The sequence below is a fragment of the Cupressus sempervirens genome, chromosome 7 (genome assembly GCF_028749045.1).
Source record: "Cupressus sempervirens isolate cs-2001-9-10 chromosome 7, ASM2874904v1, whole genome shotgun sequence".
NCBI lineage: Eukaryota > Viridiplantae > Streptophyta > Pinopsida > Cupressales > Cupressaceae > Cupressus > Cupressus sempervirens.
Window position 1 is genome coordinate 567,182,727 of NC_143124.1, and position 25,913 is coordinate 567,208,639.

Genomic DNA, 25,913 nt, shown 5'->3' on the forward strand with positions numbered 1-25,913 from the left:
TTCATTTCAATAGGTTTTCATAGACTCTCCATTATGATGAATGGGAATAAGAATGACCCCCTGTTCTGCGCCCTCCCCGCTCCCCCCACCCCCCAAAGAAAATGTAACAGGTTCTAACATACGTTGGTTGTATTATCACGTTTCTAGTTTCCAAAAAATAATCTGCATTATGACCTAAATTCACGACCATTTTTCAGATCGCCAAAGACCATTTCATCACACACAAAAAGAAAATGTAACAGGTTCAATCATACGTATTATCTCGTTGTTTCTAGTTTCCTAAACTACATCCAGTAAAGGATGTTTACATGAATTTTCAATGTATCAATCAATAATTAATTATTATATCATCAGCGCAGGGGATCAATTTCAGTGAAATTACACTAAAATCTTAAAAACTGGCGGACGAGCAAAGACATGACATGAAAAGGTTTAAAAACATAAATGATGCAAACTTAGAAAACATCAATCTATAATTACACTCATAGAACCACGCAGAGAATTTCAGAAGATTAAAAAGTATGGTTGAAAAGAACAATAGACCCTTACCTTGGTGGAGGTGCATGATTGGTCCGATATTGAAGGAAATAAGAACTCAAAACGTGCAGGCTTAATCTCATATACAAGCATCCACACAATAAAAGCCAGTGTGACCAAGGGCTCCTTCATTCTAGTTATAGATAAAATGTACTTTAAGAAGCTCCTCTCCTCTACCCTCTTAAGCTTCCTTACACTGGAGGAATTCGATTTGCAGATATGATAAAAATCTTCAAACAAACAAAGCCAGTGCACTATCCTCCATAATTCAGATTTCAGCCTGTTTGAGACTACCAAGGAGATTAGAAGACGTCTTAGAGGGCTGAAAAAATCTCTTAAATAATAAGGCCGACAAACCCATTAAGTAATATGTGAGCAGACCTAGGATGACTCGTACAAAAGAAACCCAAAGCTCAAAGTTTCATATCCTGCCAAAAACAATAAATTTATCAATTGCAATTCGAAAATCACCAAATTCACTTTAATTCACAGCTCCCCTTAAAAAGCCCAACAGGCCTCAAATTCCTACAATTATCCATTTCAGCAATAACAGGTTTAAAAGAAGAATTACTGAGACATACTTAATTCCTTAAATGGTGCAGCTGGTAACTCAAATCCAATACATTAGTTAGCTCTAAACCTCCAGCTGAATACTAAAATGGCCTCTTCGATATCCTAAATCAAAATACGCGTCATAGGCAATTTCCCATTAAGTTCTCGCCAGACACAAAGAAGGGAAGGTAGAAATTAGTCTTTGACGACTTTTGTCTGTTCTACGAACTAGTCTAACGAGCTGAATTGTTCATCAGTTCCACCTGGTAAAAATACGCAGTTAAAGACGTACTCGTTGAAAACTATACGCAGTTAAAGACGTACTCGTTGAAAACTATAATACAACTGTACTCCTTTCTTATGTAACTTTTGGTAAGGCGTTTAGTGAACGTTCTTTCTCTGACAATGAAAGCAACCTTGTACCAGCACTTAAACGTCATTAGTTCAGAGGCCTAATTCCTAATTATATAATGGTATCTTAATTGTAATGATAAATTAGTAAATGGGCTACTTTGATTTTTGTTTTTTTCTTAAATATATTTTTTTAACTGTTTTCAATATTAAATCTTATTATTTTTGTTTATATTGACTACCACTTAGATTTAAAGAAGGTTCAAGGATAAGCCTTATAGATATATGTATATAACTTCATATATTTGATTTTATATATAAAGTTTGACAATTTTCATAGTATCTAGGTTTTGTATCACATACTCTTTTTATAGAATGAAATAATCATAAATATTATGACAATATATAGAAGAATGTATGGTTTTCTCTTTACGTTCTCATTTATATTCATAATTTTTTATGGGCGGAGGAATATGTCATTTTTTAATAAAATAGTAGCATATAAATTCATTTATATCAAGTTCTCTTATTCATTTATTATTCATGTAAATACTTTGAAACTGTATATATGTACTTATATTATGTATATACATATACATGTGAATGTGAATGAGTGTCTATGTATGTATGTGTGACTTATGTTTGCTGAATTTAGAGAACTAAGCCACATTAAATAGAATTCTAGACTTCAATTTGAGTGGATTGGGTAGACAAATGAGATTGATTGGATAAATGAATGTTGACTAATTAATAGCTAAGTCGTTTCACAATAGAATTGATTTAATCGTTAAGTCGGGAGACTAATGTTTCGAGTGTTCTTTTACTATTACTTTCTTTATTGGGAACCGTGCACGTGCAGGATAGAAAAATCATGCCATAAACTATAATGTTAAAGAAAATCTAGAATTAAATGTACTTTAGAAATATAAATTCCTTTTCAACTTTTGGTTACCGTCATTTTTCCCAAGAGTCTTTTCCATTTTTTGTTTGGAAAATTTTTGAAAAAAAATAGGACTATAGAGATCATAGTGTGGCAATTTTAGGAGGTTTCATGTGGCAATTCTACTATGATGTGTTTGTTGTTGGATTCTCAATAGCATTGTGCAAGCTAGTAGACCTATCCTACACACCTTGTCTATGACTACATTTCATATGGGTAGGGACAAGTGCATGACGACTGCTCTACTCAATGACAATCTTGTTGCATGGTTTTAGCCTAAAATAGGAAAGACTTGGACATTTTTATCTTAGGGCTAATGCAAGCAATGATATTGGCCCACTCTATTTTGCGGCTCACTCATCCTCTCCTACTAATAATTGTAAAGAAAAGGTTGAAACTTCACGCGTTGTGATGAATCAAGAAAATTAGGCTAAAGAGGCAAAGGACACTCAACTATATCAGGGTATTGTCCATTTAGAGCATTTGTGGTTTTCCCTTTTCAAATGCACCTTCTAAGTTAATCAAATCTAAATACAATACTATTGTGGTGTTATTCTTATTGTTAGTGGATTTATTATTATTTGCTATTTTGTTTTTCTAATACTATGTAGTGATTATGAGGAATGACCTTGTATCATAAACAAGAGAGTGCCAGTAGAATGCTTCTTGCTCTAAATGTAGAATCAATTGAATGTTTAAAGGTAAGGTCTTGCTAAAGTGTATAAGAAAAGGGTGGGGGGGGTTGGGAATCTTAATTGGCTCTTTAAAAATGTTGCAATAGACACTAAAAACACACACAACTAAATCATGGCGTTAATTTTGGTTCTAAGTTCTAATGATGAATAAAACATGAATAGTAATATCATGCTTTTGTATTGATTTTCCACACTAAAAAGACTATTTTTTTATTATGTTTTAACATCTAATATCTAACAACGAATTATCAATTATTAGTTGTTTTATCATGTATTTGATTTCACACATTTTGTGCAAGTAATGGTTGGTCTAATTTCTTATATGATCTTTATATAGTATATAAATGTTGAGCAGTTGAAACCAACCATACATAACCTCAAGAAAACATCAGTGAACCGTCAAACCCAAATATGAATGAGCAGCATAAGTATACACCTATTTTGATGAATTTGTCGATTAATTTCTTATTTTCAATGATAATAAAAAATTAAAAAATATAGATGAACATTTTTTCAAATAATCACAAGTTTATTTTTGAATCTTTATCGGTTATTAATACTTATTCAGATTTTTTTGTTCTTAGGATTCTAATGCAACACAAACCTTCTCACTTATGTTTGACATAAACCATTAATTTTTGGCCTCATCTTTTAATGGATAGATTAGAGATCCTTCAGTTTCTACAATTCATAAACCTAATGAGAACAAGATTGTAGACTTGTGAGTTTTTGTTTTATTTGTTGGCTAAATCTTGGAAAAAGAGGTTATCCATAAGATTAAATTTGGCACCATGCCATCTTGGACTGTATTCCTAAGATTTCCAATCATATATACAACTCCAAAGTGCCTAAAAATTATTGCTCTACAACCTTAACACAAGTCTTATGGAGTTATGAATTGCCTTACTTTGATACAAAAATAGAAAAGTAAGTAAACATCAACGTAATCATTTAACAAAATATTCAATTCTACTCACATGGACATAACTGTGAGGAACAATGTATTATATGGGAATCATGCCAATCTCTACATGTGTTCATATGAGTGCATTCTTTTGTTGACTTTTGTTTATCTTACTTATGATCTTTAATATTAAGGAAAAAGATTAAATTTTTATCATTAGTTCTGCATATCATTAGTTTTTCATAACTTCACCATTGTAGTAAATACTCTCTACTTCAAAGCCTATATGCTTATAGGAAGAAAGATTCTCATCCTATGTTTTATGAAGGTTTAATATTACTTATTGAATTTTTTTGTAAAAGTGAGGCTATAACACCCTCTAAGGTTCTGGAGAAGAGGAAAGGGACTGGTAATGATCCCCACTCTAAGAGAATAAATGTTGAAGAAGGGCCTAGTGATAGCAAGAAGGTTTTCAAACAAGAGAGGACTAAGAAAAATGTTGAGGAAATTACAAAATCTGAGAATTCTGATAATGATGAGAAAACAAAAATGGGGGAACTTAGTTCTAACTTGGATGGTTACTCTAGGAGCAAAGGGGTGTCAACTGGTAAAGACAATGTAGAGGGAAGTAAGGAATACTGATTCAAATGTTGGGTCGGAAGCCCTTGGGGAGGATGAAGAAAAATAGAGTGATCACCCTTCTCATATGAAGAGTAATGCTAGTGAGGAGAAAATGGAGGAGGATATCGATAAGGAAATTGAAGATAAAGGCCTTGTTGGTAAGGACAACAGCCAGAGAAGAGAAGAAAAGGAGGAGAGGACAGAGAATTTGGATATTAATACTAAACCCAAATCAATATTGTGACTACTGCAGCTAGTTCTAAGCCTAGGGCTATGGTTAACAGGAGAGATGACTCTCAAGATGCAAACTTTCCTTTCTTCACACTACTAAGCTTAAAGCGGAGACTTCCTTTTAGGGTGATTCTTGGTTGTATAATGAAATAATGGTTCTCAAGAAGAAATTGGGGGTTATGAAAAAAGAATTGGATGTAGAATGCACTAAGAGAGGTCAGATGGAATTGCAAATTGGTAACATCCCTAAAAAGCTTAAAGAATATGAGTAGGAGCTTCGTTACTTAATTAAGGAAAGCGATCAAAAAATGGAACAGGTCACTTCTAGTCTATGTGTTGCAACAACTAGCCTAGTAAGAAGAGTAATGAGGAGATCATGTCTCCTGGTAATGCAGGGATGGGGAGTCCAGGAGGACCTAGTAAGAGAACTAGGCAGAGCATAAGGAAAAAGGTTGTTAAAGCTATTGAGGCTATTGTTCTTACTCCAGCTGAGATAATCCATAGTACTACTTAAGCAGGTAAAGAGGTGGCAAACATTATCAAAGAGTTGTTGTAGGTGCTGGCTGTGGAGCAAGTGTGCTAGTTGTTGGTCTGGGCAGTTTTTCTGGTTTTTACTTTTTGTTTTCCATCTTGTTTAAACTCTAGGTTCCAGGTCCTTGTAAAACTTGGTTGTTTTTTTATGGTTTATACTTTTGGTTTTACGTCCTTGTAAAACCTTGTTTCATTGTTTTAAACTTTAGGTTTAAGGTCCTTGTAAAACCTAGCGGTGCTTTAATGTTTGTCTTTAGTTTTTTGTAAAGGGTTTTGGGTCCCTTCAAAACTTTCGTTTACCGTAATCTAAAACTTCACCATTATAGCATTAAAGATCTTGCATTCATCATATTTCCTTTTCACTCAACTTCTTCTGGCACAGATCTTTGATTTGATTAAATGTAATGACAATTTAACCTGGTTGCTCTTACTTTGAGCATTAATGGAACAACATGTGCTCGACTTCACCCATCCTCATATATTCTTAATAGTCACATTACCTAGTTTCAAACCATCTCCAACTAGAATTATAAAAAAAGAAGAATGCACACATCTTAGTTTCTTGAAGCCTAATGCCAAACTAACTTTAGGATGTGGTGTTGAATAGGCAGAAATTCTTGCTTATTCTAGTAGGTGAAATTATTCAATTAATTATTTTTCATCCATCTATTAACATGCCTTATTCAATGATAGTTTGCATTTGGTGACAACACTCTAAATTTGTTCCAATGTTTGATCATGTTTTTGCACTTTTCTCTACAAAGCTACTTGCCAAATGACTACTCCTTGCTACTTTCCTACTTAAGGCAGGGGTTCTAGTTGCGCACAACCCTTTTTTACTTATGTATGAGGAAAATAATCAATTTTTAGAAGACTAAGTTCTCATTAGTAAAGCGAGAAAATAGATAAATTAATGATTTATTTAATTTTAGAGGACATGCTTCAATTATTGAATTATCACTTCATATGGTTGTAATAACAATGAAGGATATTTTTAATTAAATAACAAAATTATTTAATTCAACTTAAAGAAAAGACATTGATAAATAATAAAAAATAATTAAATTATTTTTAGAAGAATAATTAGAGAATCTTGATAGAGTGTTAATTAGAAATTAATTATAATTATTAGTTATTAGAATTGGAGGAAAATAATGAATTTTAATTTTGAATAGAAAAGAATGACATAAATTAATTAGATGATAAAAATATTTAATTAATTAAGATGAACATTAGTAAAATTATCATGTGCAAGGGGATCACCTTGTGGTTAGTGGTGTTGTGGTTGCATTGTTAATGGTGTAACCAAGGTTCAAATTCCCACTTGGCCCAAAAATAGTGTTGATGCTGGTTGGGCCCACCTAGATTATCATGCTTGTGGAGATAAGGACAATGTTAGTGTTGGTGGGTTGGTGCATGTGAAAGGAGATGGAGGTTATAGTGTTCATTCAAACTGATGGAGATGGAGGTAATGGTGTTAATACCAATTTAACTCTCTATAATGCCGGCACCAAAAAAACAAGTGCCATTTCATCAATTTACATAAAATACATAAAATTCTACATGAGTCAAGGTTGTTTAAATATTGACAAGACAATAATAATGTTATTTAATTAATTTAAAAGATACACACACACACACACACAAGTATGAAGAAAGAAGATAAAATCATACATTCTAAATTTCAAATTAATAATTTATCAAGATTTATGAACCTAATATGGCAAAGGGACCATTAATTAGTTACTAGAATGCCAAGATATTCTAAACATGATGACTAAGTTCATAGAAGCTCTGAAACCTACTCAAGAACACAAAGGGGCAAGAATATTGTAGGAGTATTTTACCACCCTACCACAAAGTTGTTAAGCTTCCCCAAAATCTTTCCTGACATGAAATATACCCAACCTGACATCAAGGAATTCTAAGAAGCAAAACTATGTGTAGTAATGGAATTGTGTAGAAAACATTATCAAGACTACACAAAGGTTAGAAAACATAGCATAACAAGATACAAGAACATCCTTTTCTTGGTTATCATTTCAGTATCGTAGTCTCATCTCAAGCACTTTTGAAACATAACACAATTTATCCAAATATGATGATACAAAAAGCTTCACATACATGCATCATAGATACCTATTAACTATGCATTTTATCCCATATCATATCATACATTAATCACTCACATTCAACTTGAGACATATTTCTCGTCAACAAGAGAATCTAAAATTTACAAAGATAATTGAATTGTTAAAGATCCTAAAAGCCAGAAAGGGATCATGCAACATAATCTCTAACTATATAATTAAACCTCCCAAACTGAACAAATACAAGCATTATATTCTTAAAATGTTTGTTATCATCAAGTTAAACAACTGTCAAAATGATAAGTACTTAATCAAAATTGCAAATTGAACATCAATATCATTATTCTCCAATTAAAGTCAAAAGATATGCAAACCCTTCATATCTAATTACTAAAACCACAACATGTTCCATAAACCACCCTCATAGATTATTAACAATAGAAAGTCTAAAATAGAATCCATAATTCTAGCATAATAAACTACCTTAATCTAAATTGCAAAATGACAAAGCACAATAAGGCATAGCATTCTATGCAAAGAAAGCAATGTTAGTGCACCAAAATTTGTAAAACAACCTAAGGCCATTAAAATTCACCCTTATTTCTTTTTTTTTTTTCCCATAGGATCTTCTCTCATTTTCAAATTGAAGATGACATATTCTTATTCTTAGAGGTTTTTCCCTTTATATCAGCATAACCATGAACATCAAAATAGTAATAATAAATTTGTTTCTCAGTGGTTGCAGACAATTTATGTTCTAGAGAAATAGAAAAATACCTAACCTATGAAGTACGTAGAATAATCAAGTAAGACAAGAGGTTTGATGCAAAATTTTCCTTCGCATGAGGTTGTGAATAACAAATTTAATGTTAGCAACAGGATTTTTGAATCTCCATGCATACACATCCCATCCATTAATAGTATAAATCATATGTATCAATACCTCTCCCCACACTGACAAAGATGAGATGTTCAATTGTTCAACTTGTCTATGTGTGCAAGGAACATGGAATGAAATAGAATAATGTGAACCCTTTTTCTCACCTTAACACTCTAGCTGATAACAGGTGCATCATTTCCCAATCTAACTGCATGTGCTCCTTGAGGCATGATCACCATCACATCATTGGGTTTTTGACTCAATCAATATATATCACAATGCCCTTTATTCACCTAGATAGCAACAAGTTTTCTCCTAAGATTAGTGTGCTCTTTAAATCTAAGGGATTTGTGCCAATCTCAAGGTTGTCATTTGCAAGAAATTTGTTCTCCCCTTGTTATGATAGAATTGAGAAGTTGAAATACAGAAAAATGACGAGAGATTTGATCTTCCCATTGTGACCACTCTCATCCCCACATCCATTACTCTCCCCCATTACATGTTACCGACCCCTGATAATTTGCATGCCCTCTAAATTAAAACATCCATCTAAACTCACCAAGAATCAATGATATCCCATTATTTGCGTGTAATAGTTTAATCTATCCACTCACATTCTTGACATTAGGTCTAAAATAGTTATTTTAAATTAGATTCCTTTTCATTGATTATACACTCCAAATTGATTTAAAAACGTTATTTAAATTAAAGAAAATTGTCCCTACTAAATTCCAAATGGAAAAGAAAGATCAAATTATTTGGTTGAATGAAATGGGTTGTGACATTCTTCACAACTTAGAAAATGCATCGTCCCTAATGCAATGATTTATATTAAATTGCAATCATACTCAAGAAAAGCACATTAACAAGATGGAAAATCTAACTTGCATTCTAAGTAAATTAGCACACAAATTTTCAAAGGCAATACTAACATAGATTGGTGTAAACTCATTTAAATTTAAATAAAACACATTTAATGTAAGCATATGTATAATCAATCTTTTCAAGAACAGTTTCCATGTGATTGTGTGAATTCCATTACCATTCTATAGTTTTACAAGGTTAGACTACCTCTCTCTGACAATATTTCCCCCCCTTTTTTATGGTGTGTCATTCCCTCTGTTACATGATAGGTTCAACACCAAAATATCAGTCTACGTTATATCATTACTCAATTAAAAACACTTTAAATATTCTCATTTCTCCATTCTTTCAAAATTAAATTACTAAGCGCCTTAAAATCATAGAAGAGCACACACATTCCTATGCTTATTTACCATACCTTGGCACCCCATATAATTGACCTCATTAGTAGATACTTCATATCTACTTCCTATTATTCTCATACATACACTCACAAATATTTTAGTTCATCCACAATGTTTTGATTAAGTAAAAGTAGGTTTTAAGGACCCAAAACCTTTTTACAAAAGGACAGTCTAGAAATAGATGGAGCATTTAGAAGCATAAATGAAATAGACCTCCAAAAAGAAAACAAAGGAGGTCATAGACAAAAATGCTAAAAAAAAAGCAAAGAGACATCACTAAGACAAAAAAAAGATAGCACAAAAGATGGTAAAGAACCAACTACATGGCCTTAATCAGGTCCAAGGCCTGATCAGCTAGAATCTGCATGTTTTTCGGCCATAGCCTTCACCTCGTCCTTCTTTCCCGTGTCATCAATCTTCTTAGAATGGGCCCTAGTGTGTTTGTTGGGACCTTGGCTATCAACCACTTGAGGAGAATCCTAGCCTTTTTCCATATCCAATTTCTTTAGTAGAGTAGACACATTATCAGCCATTTGTTTTATTAGCTTCTCAAGGTTACACATCTTGGCTTCCATCATAGTGACCTTGCCCTAGTTCGTATTGAAGTCTCTGTCAATAGCCCTGTTCTTGGCCTCCAATTGCGAAATCTTCTACATAAGATTTTTAACATCCTTAGCACTCCCAACCAGCTCCATAAGCCTATCAATATGTTGGCCGAGGGTGCACTCACCACGTGCAATTTTACTAGCATGCACGACTTCCTTCCTAAGGTCTTGCATGTCTCTGCCAAGTATATGCATTTGGCTCTTCATGACCCCAATTTCTTTCAGTATAGCTCCCGAGTTACAATACATCCCTTTCACAGACCTAGGGGTGCCTACATACCTGTCCTCCCAATCTGCATGCATCCCCTGTTCTTGGGAGTCCTCATCTCCTGACTCCTCTTTATCTCCTAAATCTTTTTCAAGGCATCTGGATGGGTATAATTTCTTCTCTAGTCATCGAGCTAGGGTCTCATCATCATCTGAAGGGGAAGAAGCCCTCATCCCCAGACTTTCCTTAACCCTCTTTCCTTTAATCTCAGATTTCTTCTTATAATCCCTTACTAAATCCTCCACAAAATCACTCTCCTTCTCAGAATCAGAGTGACCTACAACTCTTCTTTTCTTCTTAGACCTATTCCTAGATCCCTCAACCACATTAACCTCACCCCCTTCAACCTCATCCTGGGTTTCAAAGTCATAACCCTTCTCCTGGGCACTCCCTTCCATTTCATAATCTGCATCTTTAATACGGCCCCTGCTCCTCACAATTCTTTTGGCCTTTAAAACATTCAAAATAAGCACCATGAGACCCTCATGGCAGACATGTTTTCCATTTGGGTCTTTTTGTAAAGCTTGAATAGAGATAGTAAGTGACTGCTTCAAATAGTAGGGGAAATTCATTTTAACATTGTGCCTAAAGTGGTTGGCCAGCATGAAGTGGTAGCCATAACATTTGGTAAATCTCTTGTCCAAAGTTAAATACTCCATGATAACAAACATGAAAAAATTCCATGGACAAGAGATAGAAGTCAGGTTGATGTAAGACTTACCAATTTTAACCAGACGACTCTTCTCAAGCTTTGAGTCGACAAACTCTTCAATGGCTCTGTCAGACAATTTCCGCTCCCTATAGAAATTGAGACCCTCAAGCTCCAAGCCTATAGCCTCAGAAATCACCTCCTCTATTATCTCCATGCATTGGTTGCCCACCATGATCGAGCCCTCTTTCCAAGTTTTGAGAAATTGTTGCATTATGGTGGGATTGCTGCCATTCAGCCTCTTCATAAACCCAGTGAAATTACGCCTTCTCAAAATTTCCCACACCTCTTCCTTCTTCTTCCACTCAATGTAGCTCCTTGGTTCAACTCGTTTCCTCTTTCCACCCATTTGCAAAGCACCTAAAATCACAAGATTCTTCGTCTACAACTCCCAAATAAAGAAGGCCTCACAAATGACAGCGAGCACAATAGCAATATGGACCCAGAATCCGTGCAAGGTTTTACATAAATCATTGGGAATTAAAACACAAAACTCGTGGTCACATAACTCTACATCATACCCCCGTACTGACATAGTCATAATTAAAAAGCCTTTTGTGATGACCTCCATTTATCATTATGGAAAAGTAGTTGAGCCTCCAATCGTAAGGGTTCATTCCAATTTAAATATCAAGAATCAATGTTTTCCTTTAAATTTATGGTTTCTTAACTCATCTTTAATCTCATCTTGATCACGAGTAACAAAAATAATCAATCAGAGTAACATGGCAAGAGGAAAATTCCCTATGTGTGCATGTGCACACCCTTGCACTGTGCTAGTTTATTTTGGTCCATTTCCTACAATGACCTTGTGCCCTATGATTGATGCGGGCGAGTCCATTGATGTTGATGGGTTTTCCTCTAGTAGGTCTGAGTGTGATACAAGTGTCTTGGTTTCATTGGTTGGGGATGGTCAATCAGTTCTTTCCCTTCCTATAGTGGCAGGTGTTGGGAAGAGCTTCATTTTAAATGTTTCCCTTGTTTATGGGGTGCACTTTTTCTTAGTGAGGAGGGATTAATAATAGGTCTCTACTCTCTCACTTTGTAGTGGATGAGGCAATCTTTTGGGAGGTTGTGGCATGGAAGGAGGTTGTCGTGGGAGGTTTGGGGGCCATGAAGGGGCATGTCATTTCTATGGGTTTTGGTGGGACTTTGGGGGTTGTTACTAAGCTTAGAGTTTCCAAAATCTTTCCTACTTATACCCCTATTTTAGTCAATTTGGATAAAGATATAGTTTTAGACATTGAGAAACAGACTATGGCCCTTGAGGTGGATGCAGTTATTTGTCAATTTAGGGGCTTTTGGTCCTCTCTCAAGGAGCTCCTATTAGAAATATGGATAAGTAGGATATGTTAGAGTTGTCATTTATGGAAACATATATCTTATGTGAAGAAGGTACTATGTACAGATGACATTTCCACAATTAGACATGGAAAATTATCTAAGTATCAGATAGTTATCCAACAGAATAGGGACAATTTTGATTTGTACAAATGATAGAGTTATTATTGGCATGTGCATAGTTGGGTATAGATAGTACAATGTGTTAGGATGATTTATGTAAGTGCATAAGTCAGTATGAAATGAGTTATGAATTAAATACTAGTAAAGGCATTATACAAGTAGAACATAACATAACATAAAAGTGTAAATTATGGGTTAAGGAATTATTTTGGTTACAAAATAATTAAGTAACTAATTAGAGATGACATCCTAGATGTTAAACCTAAGAGAGAAATAATTAATTCTGTATTTTTCCAAGCATATGAATGCTTGAAGGCCGATTGGACAATTTTTCTAAAATGTAAAGGTATAAAGGAAAGACAATGATATGTGAAGTTGTGTGTAAGTTGTAAGTGATATGCAAACTGATATGTGAACTATATTGATGTGAATTGTGATGTATAATTATAGGTATGCGAAAAGAAGCAAAGGAAGGATTAGATATTAAAGATATCAGTAGTACAAAGGTTTTTGTATCTATCTCTTTTGTATAAAGAATTGTATTGTATAATTGCATGTTTGGGTAGTGGGATCATCTTGCATACATTTTGTAATTATATATATTGACTCCTAATAGGGTTGGAGAAACTCCTAACAAGGTCAACATCCTTAACAAGATACTTTTGTTTAGTGGATCATTTTGTGGGTAACATCCCCACTAGGGTTTTCCCTTGGCTAGGGTTTTTGTGAGGCCTCGCCCCAACCCATCCTAGCACCGATGATACATTATTATTTTGATACTCATGACTCGATATGATAGAACATTATTGATGCACTGAACATTATTATGCTATTTATGATGTGTGATGCTTTACTTTCAGATATTCGATTTCATCATATAATGCGTTATGAACATGTATAATGATGAAGTGAATGAATGCAAAACTAACACTTTGAACTTTCCAATTTTTAATGAATAGAATAAGATAAACAATTGAATTGTAGAAAATGGATGCTTTAAATTACATAAATTTCTTGATGCATGTGTGTTTGTGTGTGTGTGTGTGTGTGTGTGTGTGTGTGTGTGTGTGTGTGTGTGTGTGTGTGTGTGTTTCTTGAACTACTGATGCGTGCAATGAGTGTGCAAGAAATTTAGTTGAGAAATCCAATGGAAAGACAGAGCTAAACCTCCTTGTTTAATTGTGCTATCTTTGCATTGTCTTTCTTTTAGGGTTGTTATTTGGTTTTTTTATTCTTCTAGCTTCTATTTTCTCCTATTAAGTCTTTAAGGCTTAAAAACATTAAATTTAAGTACTCTAGGGGTAAGGGTATGGGTTGGGAGTACTTTCCATCCCTTTAGCCTCTTTGGTTGACTTTTAGGGTCACTCAAAAACCCTACTTTTGGTTGATTGCGAAAATGGATTGTCATCTACTTGAGTTGGACTCAAACTCCATCTTGAAGTTACTTGAAGTCTAGTTGAGGTAAGGGATCATACTTAGAGGCATTTTGGAGTAGTTTTGTTTTTGTTACCCAATCTCTAGATTTGGAGAAAGTTTGAAGATTGAAGGAAGTAAAGGAAAAGCTCTTCTCAAACCACCATTTTTTCCATAACTCTTTTGGTGAAGGTAGGAGTTCTTCACTCTTTTGAATTGTTTCTTCATGTTGTTCATGCTTGAATCATGTATAAGTTGTTGTGTTGTTCTTTTTTTTTTTTTGCTTGCTTGTGTGTTGGGATTGATTTGGAGGGATCTTAACTTGTTCTTGATGTTCTTCTTATGTTTGTTTTGATGTTTTGTTTTGAGGGGATTTCATGGGGATTGTTTTGGCATTACTCACCCTTGGATAGGGAAGAAGTGGCCATGTACGGGGGAAGGGCCTTAGTTGGACCTCAATGGTGTAGAGTCTCCTCTCATGGTGAGAGGAGGGAAAGAGGGTAGGGTGTATGGGCCCCTACTTGTCATCACATGCCTTGTTTGATATTGTGAATTCTTGAATATGAAAAGGAATGAAAATCCTTCTGGTATTAGCCTCAAAAGGGCCTTGTAGAAGAATGGAAGTTCTTGAAGTTTTAGCCCTGAAAGGGCTATGTTATGGTGTGGTGATTGACGTCTCCCATTGAGAAAATCCACCGTCCCCTAGTCAGGTCCTATGTTTGGATCTATTGTGTAAAACCAGGTTAGGGTGCATGCTTGAATTGTTCTTGATGTTGTGATGATTCACCCAGGTCAGCTCTTGTCTTCTCCTTATATTTCCTTGAAGTTTTGAAGGAATTAGAAGAAAGCATTGTGAAGAATTTTGAAGAGATTTCATTTGATTTTTAATATGATGTAAAAATGTATTTGAACTTTGATGTATTGGCAAGGACATCAAGTTTTCTTACTGGTTCTTTCTTGATGGAGCCTTGAACCAGGATGAATAATAGAGAAAGAAAAAGATTATGGAAAAAAAAAACTCCTCTTATTGCTCTCATGTGAATTCATTTTTTTGCATATGTAGGTGAGAAAATAGAATGATAGATAATGTCTTGAATTATGAATTTTCAAGTTTTCAATTATGTTAATGAAGAGAAATTTGATATCATGAAGCTTCTAATTTGATGTATAAGTATTAAGATGAATTAAAAATCCTACATTGCGAACTCAAAATTTCCTCTCTCCTTGTTAAGTTTCATGATGAACAAAATCAATTTGATTAAGAGATTATGTATTTCCTTGAGTTCAAAATGGAACATACACCGTTGTTATATGATGTTTAATAAAACATAAATTATAGGAGGAAAGACAAAAAGATTATAACCTTACTCATTCCCTTGTATTAATATGCTTGTTAAGTAGAAATCAATGTTATCACAAGGATAGAGACCACTAATTCCATAACAACAATACATTATAGCTTAATGAGAATATTCTTACTTAAAAAAAAAAAAAGAGCACCTCCAGGAGAAAATTTGCTCTCTGGAGTTTGTATGAGAGTTGTAAAATTTTGACCCAAAGGCGACAGAGCATATTCTTGCTTAATGCCCTTCAAAATAAAAATAATAATAAAAAAAAATCTTTTACCAAATTTGTTGATACAAATATACATTATAAAATTAAATTTTAATGGCAATAGTTATTCATGCTAACTTATCTGACCCAAATCTACCTAATAAACTTTTTAAAGTTAATGCCCACTCCCTTTTTCCCTTTGTTTAATTTACTATTTGAATTGGCCAGGCATGGGCCTCACCCTCCTCCCTACCTCATGTGTACATGTGTCAGTCGCAAGCCATGTCACATCAAAAGGGGAGCAAAGAGAATGTTTAACACTCAACACTTATACCTTCAAACACCCCCCCCCCCATATCTTTCCCCCATGCGCAGGTTTTACTTCACCTCACACCACTCACACAAGCATAGGAAGGGACAAGTCTATAGTACATAGACCTTGGGCAGTGCACTACCCATTGGGATGTGGGGTCACGTGCGTGCGCAATCCTCTAGGTCTTAGGTAGTAGTTAGTGTTAGTTTATGTCATTTTTATTTTATTTTATTTTTTCTTTGTTAGGATAGTTCTAAGGGTATTTAGTTAGCTTTAGTTTTATTGTTAGTTTTAATTAGATTAACATTAATTTAATATGTAGATCAATAGTTTTTATTTTGATATTAGAAAGTAGTTTGATGTTAACTTAAGAATGTTCTAAATTAGTAGTTCTAAATTTAGCTAGATTCTTTTGTTATAGTAGTAATGTTATATGATTTTTGGTTGATTGTTAGTATAAGTTGTAAAGTTTAGTTACTATGTAGTTTTAGGAGAGTTTATTAAATGTTAGTTAGGATTTAAGTTTATATTAAATTTTGAATAAGAGTAGCATTAAACTTTAGTTAGAATTGTAGATGTTTGATAATATTAGGAAGAGTCATAATGTTTTTATGTTGGTATGGATGTTAGTATATAATAGTGTCTTAGTTATTAGAGTATTAAAGTAGTTCTAACTTAAAAGTTTTAATTTGAATTTAGAATATTTTATCCAAATTAATTTTAATGTTTTAATTAATTAGTTTTATAACATTGTGAGATTATTAGATTCATTTTTATATTGGCATTTTAATGTGGAACTCAAATTTATAATAGTTTAAATAAAGTTTAGATTTGCTTAACGATTGTATTGAAATAAGTCTAGTCTTCAATTTTAATCATAGATGATAGATTAATGAATTAGATTGCTATAAGCATGTTGGAGTAAATTTTAAAGTTAGTTAGGCTTGGGAATTAGGTTTAAGAATGGAGTTAGCATGCATGGAATAGTTAAACTTATGTGGATCTTCTAGAATTTTCAAATTTCTCTTAATGTTAGATGATTTAAAATTGTAATGACATTTAAGTTATCAAGTTAATGAAAGGGTCTAGTTAATTAGATCATTTTTAGGGTTAGTGACCTATTAATCATAATTAAATTATATCTAAAACAAGATTTTGTAATTTAGGGATAGCTGTCATTTTATTAGCATGTTAGTTTAAACATATCGAATAAGTGTTGTGATAATCTAGTGTTTACTTAGGAGGTAATACAATTAATGAATCATTAAAACAAATTAATGGATTAGGACTTTAGTTAAATGGTTTAGTTGCTTAATTTACTTAATGGTTTTTCTAGAAACTTTCAGTTCACCCTAAACATCTATTTTATGTTATGTTCAAACCAAGTTGTAACCTTTTATCATCGATGGTGAACTTGCACCTATCTTCAAAGTACCTATGGTTATCTGAATTCAAAACCACTCAAAAAAATTAGTTCCATCATTGATTAAACCTCTGAACCTTTGTCGACCATATTATCTTAATTAATTCTCATCACAAAAAAAAATTTGTGTGCATTTTGCAGATATATTTTTTGGCCATGACAGTTTCCCTAGTTAACAAAATATGGTGCTATGAGTTCTCTTTTTTTATGGTTATTATTATTGTTCAACATGGTTAGTTTACTTTCTTATGCATGTAATAATGTAATTAACAATCTCTAGTTTTGGGGAAAAAATTGTAGAATATTGATTCCCCCCCACCTTTTAAGTATTGCTTATTTATAACAATTGGTATCATAGCACAATAAATTTGTAGAGGCTTAATAACTTGAGTAAGATCCCTATGAATATGGAATAGTTGCTGAGAAATCTTGAAGAAGCCCTTGAGCAGATTGATCTTCTTACTAAAGAGAGTGATAATTTGAAAGAAAAATATGAAGATGCAAAAGACTACATTGGGAAATTGAAAGATAGGATTGATCATCTCAAATCAAGAAAGGAATCTAAAGAGAAGACAAACTATAGTGATGAAGAATCTAAGTTGAAGAAAGAAAATGAGATTCTGAAACATGAGATGAAGATCATTGAACTAAAGTTAAGTTTATAGAAAGATGATAGCAAGATTGATTCAAATTTGAAATCTGAGAATGTAGATCTAAGATCCCGTCTAACAAAAGTGACATCTGAACTTAAATCCATCTAGATAGAGCATGAATAACTTTAGAGATACAATACTATTATGAAAAGAGAGTTAATACAGGCTAATAAACAATTAAAAAGTTATATTCCAATAGTGAGCAAAGTCATGAGCAACTATATTTTTAGAGACCTTCCTATGATAAGGCTGGTCTTGGATATTTTATTGGAGAAATATTGGCAAAGAAATATGAAGCAAGAAAGGAACCAGATCTAATTATTAAACATCTTGAACCAAAGAAAAGTGATCAAAATGAGATTGAATCCAATCAATCTAAAGATGAAACAAAAGAACTTGAGCAAGAAAGTCAACCAAGAAAAATGTTGAACCTAAGCAAATAGAGAAAGTTGAATCACCTAAGGAGGTAAGCTATGAATATAAAGGTAGATGGTTTATATGTAATGAAGTTTGGCATATGAAGAGAGACTACACAAGTAAGTCATTCAAACTATTATTATTTTATATTATTATAATTGTCATTTTGTTCATAAAGTAGTTGATTGTAAGAAACCTAGATTTGCTAGTAATAATAGAAATAGTAGAATGTTTAGAGATACTAACCCTACCGGTAATGAGAAAAGGAGATCTAGTGAAATGTCATCTAATGGAGGAGAAATCCCGACTAGATCAAGGAGTAATATTGTGTGTCACAAGTCTAACAACTTTGGATACATTGCCAAAAATTGTAAAGCACCAATTATTCAAAATGGATCTAATCAGAGAAGGAATGAACTAGTATGTCATCTATGCAACAATTTTGGTCATATAACTCAATATTTTGTAGAATGGACATGAGAAACATCAACATGAATCCAAATTTTATAAGAAACAATCACATAAACACTAGAAGGGATGATAGTAGCTCAGTACCAGTCAGAAAGATGAATTGAAGAAACATGTGGAAGAATTCACAGAGGTATTTGTCAAAGAAAAAGATCCATAAAATTCACATGTAGGATTGGAAGAACAATATTTTGATGCATCTGATGAAAGATTGAAATCAACTATTATATGTGATTCATTCTATTTGAATTAAGCACCTATTTATTGAAGATTGAGTATCACAAAGAGAAAACTGAGGTTAGAGATTGAGTTAAGAGTTGTGAAGTTAATATGAGGTAGAAAAACACAAGAGGAAGCTATGGTTAAGTGTGCACATGATTTGGAGATCACATAAATTTATACAAAAGAAAACAATTTGACTGGTAAATAGAGGCAACTTTTAATGGATTGAATAGTTGCACAATTAATGCAAATTTAATTTTGATGAGATATAAGTTGAACAAGAAAGATCATGTGAATCATTTAATCATGTGAAGAGTTAAGAAGGAGTTAAGAGTGATTTGACAGTGAATTGAAGTGTTTTCAAGTATGAATTAAAAGTAGCTAAAGCTTAAATATGTGTTAAACCTTAATTAAATTAGAGTGCATCAAATTTAAGATGATACATTCAACCCTCACTTTAGCAAGAGTGTGGGTCAGCTAACACTTTCAGTAAAGTAGAGAGAAGAAAATGAGAAGAATTTGGAAAATCACAAGGAGATAGAATATCTCTTGGTATAATGGAATAAGCCCCCAAGACCAAGGGTCTTAGATCCATATCCATGCATGAGGGTGCAAAGGAAACCAATCCAAAAAGACAAAGACACAAACCAAGGGGTTAGTACTAAAGAAACCTAAATCGACCAATAAAAGTGACCTCAGTTGAAGAAATGTCTAACCTACTAATATCATACTTGGAAAGTAATTGTAAGATCATAAATGATGACATAAGAAATGTAAGAGAATCATCATTAATCAACATAGCTTTCAGATTTATCCCTAGTAGCATGAAAGGAAAAGAGATAGAAGAGAGAGGGAAAGTGCTTGTGTTCCCTTATAAAGTGCCCACCCCACAATGAATCATCAAAAGAATTGTTGCAAAAAATGGTGTTGAATTCTCTAAGAGGGTGGTAACTTAGTGGTCAACCCACTAAAGTTCCATCCATAGATCAACATCCACTATATAACCATGGTATGGTCCTATGAAAATGTGATACCTATATATGGGCCTTAGTGTGTTGTATTTAATATGTTAGCTAATTGGGACTTAGAAAGTTGTTATATAGTACCAAAATATAAGATTTATCATATATGTGTCTGGATGCGTCACCCATGAATGAGATTTAGCAAGTCTATATGTTACTCATTATGAGATTTAGCATATGTGTTTGTGTGTGCAAAAGAGAGATGAAGTAACAATACATAGATTTGAGAATAGCTTTAGAAATCATACCTAACATATAGGGCTAAATTATTTTAATCCTTACTTAAAATCCATATTTTCTACCCCTTCAGATCAAAAATAATGTACAAGGAGGGCATATATATGCCCCCCTCCTTGTCATGTCCAATATCTAGACAGGATAAGGAAGAGAAAGAGGATAGATACTTCACAAAACAAGTAGATATCCTTAAGAAAAAATGGTACTAGACATGATAAGGAAGAGAAAGTAGATAGTTGCTTCACAAAACAAGCAGATATCCTCAAGCAACAATGCAGACTACATTCATAGAGAGGAGTGTTAACTCTTACAATCTAAGAACATAAAAAATCATGAAAAGGATATGTCGGTTATAGGAAGAGTATCCTAAAAAGGGAGAAATCTTAATAACAAGACACCCACATAAGAGGAGTAGTTGATTAAAATAACATCTTTGATAAGAGAAAGAGAGGAGGAAGAACAAGAATGCACCTATTCAGCCCCCAATATATGTGGAATAGGGATCCTTGGATGATAGGTGACAATATCTAGAAAAGGGAAAGTGTATAGCATGGACATAACTTTACTTGATAAAGAAGAGGCGATGAACTAGGACGTGCACCTCTTGTAAAAGAGAGAATCCATAGTCAAGATATAGTTCTTCATAAAGAAAGAACATTGTCACAAACTAAACAAGTTCCATGTAAGCATAAGAGAAAGTACATCTTTATAAAAAGAGATAAAGAATATACACCACTTCTTGTCCCCCATGGGTGAGACAAGAAAATGAAGTCTATAATGGATTATATGACAAGTTCTTGAAGAATATAAGAATGATTAGTAAGAAAAATTGATAGTCATGCACATATATACAACAAGAGAGATATAATGTTGGACACCATAGAGGGGGAAAGATAAAGATAATCAATTTCTAGAAAATAATATCATAGATTAAAAAAATTTATAGGAGAAGCATTAATATCTAAGAGATAAATGATACTTTTCTAGGAAAAAATACACAATTATGCATGTAATAAAGAAATACATACCTATAGATCAAAATCTTCCATAAAACAATACAAATATATAGAGAAATGTAATAAAGAAAGGAAAAAGGGATGTCATTAATTATAAAATTCTAAAGAACATCTTTAATGTAACATAATGATGTAAGATGGAGAGATAATACATGCACAAAAAGAAAAACATGAAAAACATTAGAAAAGGGATCTATCTTCTACATAAGATTCTATAAAAAATGCTTATGTAAAGAAGAAAAGATCCTTGGAAGAAAAAGAGAAGAAAAAAATCATTGCCCCCTAGTGAAAAAGGAACAAGAAAAAAAGACCTATTAGGAGATTGTGAATACACAATATATAGGATAATGGGGAATCCACTCCAATAAGCAAAAATGAAGACTAAGTAAAGTTATGAAGAAATTGTAACACCTCACATGTATAAGGAATAATTCTTGGATAAGCCTTTTCCTTAACATAAAAATAAAAATGAATACAATCAACAATAATATGAGAATCATTATAGTGAAAAGGACATGAAAAAGTAAAAAGAGAGTCTCCAAGAGGCATGCTATTTTTTTTTCAGTTCAACAACAACTACTTGAATATACACCTTTAAGGCCAAATCTCTATGAGTATTAGGATAATAGATATTAGGAGTAGATAAAATCAGATGAAGAGGATTTCATCCAGAATATTCTTTCACTATATCAGAAGGAGAATATCCAATACCATGTTTGTCCACCTTAGGAGATACATGAATAAGATTTTTAAGACCCTACTCATTAATACCAAGTCCTAAGCCAATATAACCTTGTTAATAATCTCTAGGATAGTTATTTATCAATTCTTCAACAAGAGGATTTTTTTATTAGAATCATGTGAAAAGGTAGTGTAAGGAATGATAACAAGAGGAGAAGTAAAAGGAACTTTAAGTTTCTCCTTATTACAAGTAGAAGGAAGAGAAGATTCACCAAGGAATGTGGACACATCCTCATCATGAACTAAAGTTTAAGCTTGAACATATGTTTGAGAAGTGCTAGGAGATGAAGAAGGAGGAGAATTATGAAGGTTGGGAGGAAGATTAGGAGCATCGTCAACTAAAGCCCTCACATATTCTAGGGAAGAAATAAGCTAACCACATAAAGATTGAATCATAATCTTGAAAGAAAGAAAATATGTATTCGTTAACTTCATAATAGTATAAGTAAGAAGAGTATGAAGAATCATAAACACAATGACATGCATAAAAATCTCATAAACATCATAAGTTCTATAAAGAGATACAAGGAGAATATTGAAAAAGATAACTATACACTAAAAGATCTTTATAATGAAAGATGTAAACTAACCAAGATAAATATGCAATGAATCTAGCTCCAAAAAAGAAAAGATAAAGAGCTAATGCCAAAATTAGAGATCATGTTAGGTTCACCTAATGAATCTAACTCTCATAAAGAGGACACAAGTTAGGTTTGCCAATAATGTGTAGGGGGGAAATGGAAGTGATCCACCCTACACACAAATGGAGGGGGAACACCAAGATCCACCCCTTGAATTAGTTTTGATTAATACACAAGGGAGTATCAATGCAAAACCTAATTAAAAAAGGAATAGATAACTTGGATTTAATTCCCTCTCACCTCCACCTTGAGAGGGTCTAAGTGAGAAAATAAATAAATTAATGGTGAGATGTAAAGTATGGAAACAAAAAGGGAGAGATGATATACCTAAAAAAGTAAAAGCTTGAAAAATGTGTTGTTGAATGATGTCAGAAGTTGTTGTAACCCAAGAACTAGGCTAAAAACTGTGGGTAGACAACCAAAATTTGTCCGTTGTAAAATGATCATGATTGGTGACAAACTCATTAATCAGGGATGAATTCGTTAGCCCTAATAGAATGTTTGCAACTTTAATTTTGATTTCATAGTAATGCAAGGAGTTAAAAAGGGTATCTAGATTCATAACCTATTCGCTAATCCAAGATCCAAAGCCTTAAAAAAAAAAAATTGTTTGTTTTTTGTTGGTGAGGGAGATGGGGAAAACCATAGTTTAGGAATTAACCTCGAATCAAAATAGAGATAGAATGCTAGCAAGTAGTAGTGATATATCTAACATAAGAAATGTAAATATAAGAGTATGCTCTTGAATTTGGAATGTAATCAAGTATGTACATGTAATAGCTTTGACTCAACTTCAAAACCCTACAAAATGACATGAAAGTGAAACCAAAAACCTTCACGAATGCATGTGCTTATAAATTTTCCTTGTAGATGACTGTAGAATATGCAACAAAGGATCTTGAATGTATGAAGGGAGATCTTGAGTGTTAAAAATGCAATGGAGGATCTAGCATAAACTCCTGCAATAGCTTGAATGCATGAATTCTTGATCTTCAATAGAGAAATAGCTTGAATTCTTGAATAATTATTGATAACTTGAGTGTGAGTGCATGTTCTTGTGAATGCCTTGATATACAGTTGATAAATTGTGGATGCATGATATGATATGAGATGAGAAATGGAACAAATGGAAGGGTTTCTATAGAGCTCAGAATTGACTAACCCTTGTAGGTCAACATGCCTATGAATTAACACCTTGATGGTATCCAGACACAAGATGTGAACAAGGACCCAAAATATGGCCCAATCAAGGGTACATTAGCGACCGAAATTGGCCCATCATGGGTGCACAACACCCCTAAAAACTAGGGGCCAAAGCCTCTTAGATCCCTTCAACATCTCAAAATAGATCTCAAATCCCACAAATTAGTTACACAATCCAAGATATAGCTATTTTGATGTGGAAAGAAGATTCCAAGTGTATAGATGAAGGGAAGCAAATACCTAGGAGGATATATCCTACCTCAAGATTAACGCCATGAAAATAGGAGCTTTAAAGAAGATCTATTAGGTTTTACTTCATTTCAACCTATGAGAAATGATAGAAAAGGGAAGGAACAAGCAAGGAGATTAATGATCTCACATTAAATAGGTACCAAACCTTCATTAAATTGCAGTGAATTCAATTTAAGATGGTACAATTAGTATTGTTAGAATAAAGACAATTATAACAATTTAAATACAATAAAAGAAGGTAAATCATCATCAATGATAATGCAAAATTGACATGTAAGAATAATCAAAGATGTAAGCAATGCTTTTGAAATATTTCTCAACAAGAAGAATCTCATAATGAATGAAATATACAACCAATATTATGTACAAGTATACATAAAAGATAATGACCATGAACATATTATTCAAAGAAAAGGTATAATCTAATATTTTATCATCTAATTCTAGTGAGGAGGAACATACCATTCACAAATGATAAAATATCATAGTCATGTCCAATCTCAAGTATAAGAAGTAGTATCATCAAGGTGGGTATTATAGTCAACCATTTATTCATGTTAAATAATTTATATAAGGTAATCATAATCATTAATAATGAGTACCTAATATAGTAACATTTAGATCTATTAGGTGGCCCCAACTTCTAGGTCATAAAATATCATGGACATATAAAAAGATATTAATACTCATAAATGAATATACTTAAAAAGATTTATCATTTCCCAAACTAGAATATAAAGTTATTATAGTTTGAAAATAATGGGTTATGAAAACACCTCAAGAAGGATTGTACTCTCATCAAAACAAGCATACAAGTCCTTATAAAATTCCCTAACTTCCAAAACACATATCAAGGACATGTTAGGGTTGAAGGGGTATTACATCTATTGGTCAAATTTTTTGTATGGTCTATTTTGTTTAAACTAATGGTGTAGAGTCTTTCTATTTTCGTTAAGGTTTAAGTCCATTGTTGTTATACTTCACAAAACCCTTGAAAAACTAGTTGTGACCTCAACTATTATAATTTATCGGTACCTTTTTCTTCACTTAATGAAGGGTCTTGATATTATCAATGGGACCATGTTTTAAATTACTTAAGGTACACCTTTATTGAATTGGTTGGCACAACAAACCATTTTCCCAACTCCTAAGTCTCATCGACATTATAGTATTTTATGTCTTTATTATCTACCTATTTAGTATATTTAGTATGTGTTATGTGTCTCCATATTGCAATATCATGATGGCATCATCTTCTAATTCCTTCATTCTGTGATCATGATATTGCATCACCTATCCTGGGTCTATCGATCCTTTACCTTATGTTCACATTCAATCAATCAACTTCTTGCTTAATCTAATAATTGTCATGATCTCACCTTAGAAGTTGACCATTTTCAATCCTTTATGATATCACAAGATCTTAACACATTGTCATGATCTCACCTTACAAGTACTTCTAATTTATTTGATCTTTTTGTTGTATTGGCCAAGAATCTAACAAAAATGTGACATGTTATTCATAGTGCTTCCCTCACACATGAATTGTCATAATAGAGTTTGGAAAATATTACTACATGATTGAAATGGACAATGATTTATTGGCATGTCAGTCGGACTGGATATATAATGATTTAGATGGAAATTAATCTTCCACAACATCTGTTAGTCATCATGATCATGCATATAAAG

The 25,913-nt window shown here is 32.9% G+C and overlaps 1 protein-coding gene across 3 annotated transcripts in view; it reads right to left on the reverse strand.

The window, feature by feature from the left end:
- The window catches only part of LOC149548023 (rhomboid-like protein 14, mitochondrial), a 73,263-nt gene extending 71,845 nt beyond the window's left edge, over positions 1-1,418 (reverse strand). Inside the window, exons 1-3 of one of the 3 annotated variants that reach the window (XM_089792042.1) lie at positions 1,119-1,366; positions 919-965; positions 550-817 (exon numbers count right to left, since the gene is read on the reverse strand). In XM_089792042.1, coding sequence (XP_089648168.1) covers positions 550-565 — 16 coding nt within the window. In that variant the 5' untranslated portion in view covers positions 566-817; positions 919-965; positions 1,119-1,366. Of the gene's footprint in view, positions 1-549; positions 966-1,118 lie in introns of all 3 variants that reach the window. The other 2 variants (XM_089792040.1, XM_089792041.1) reach the window with 2 other exon arrangements.
- Positions 1,419-25,913: the final 24,495 nt, after the last annotated feature.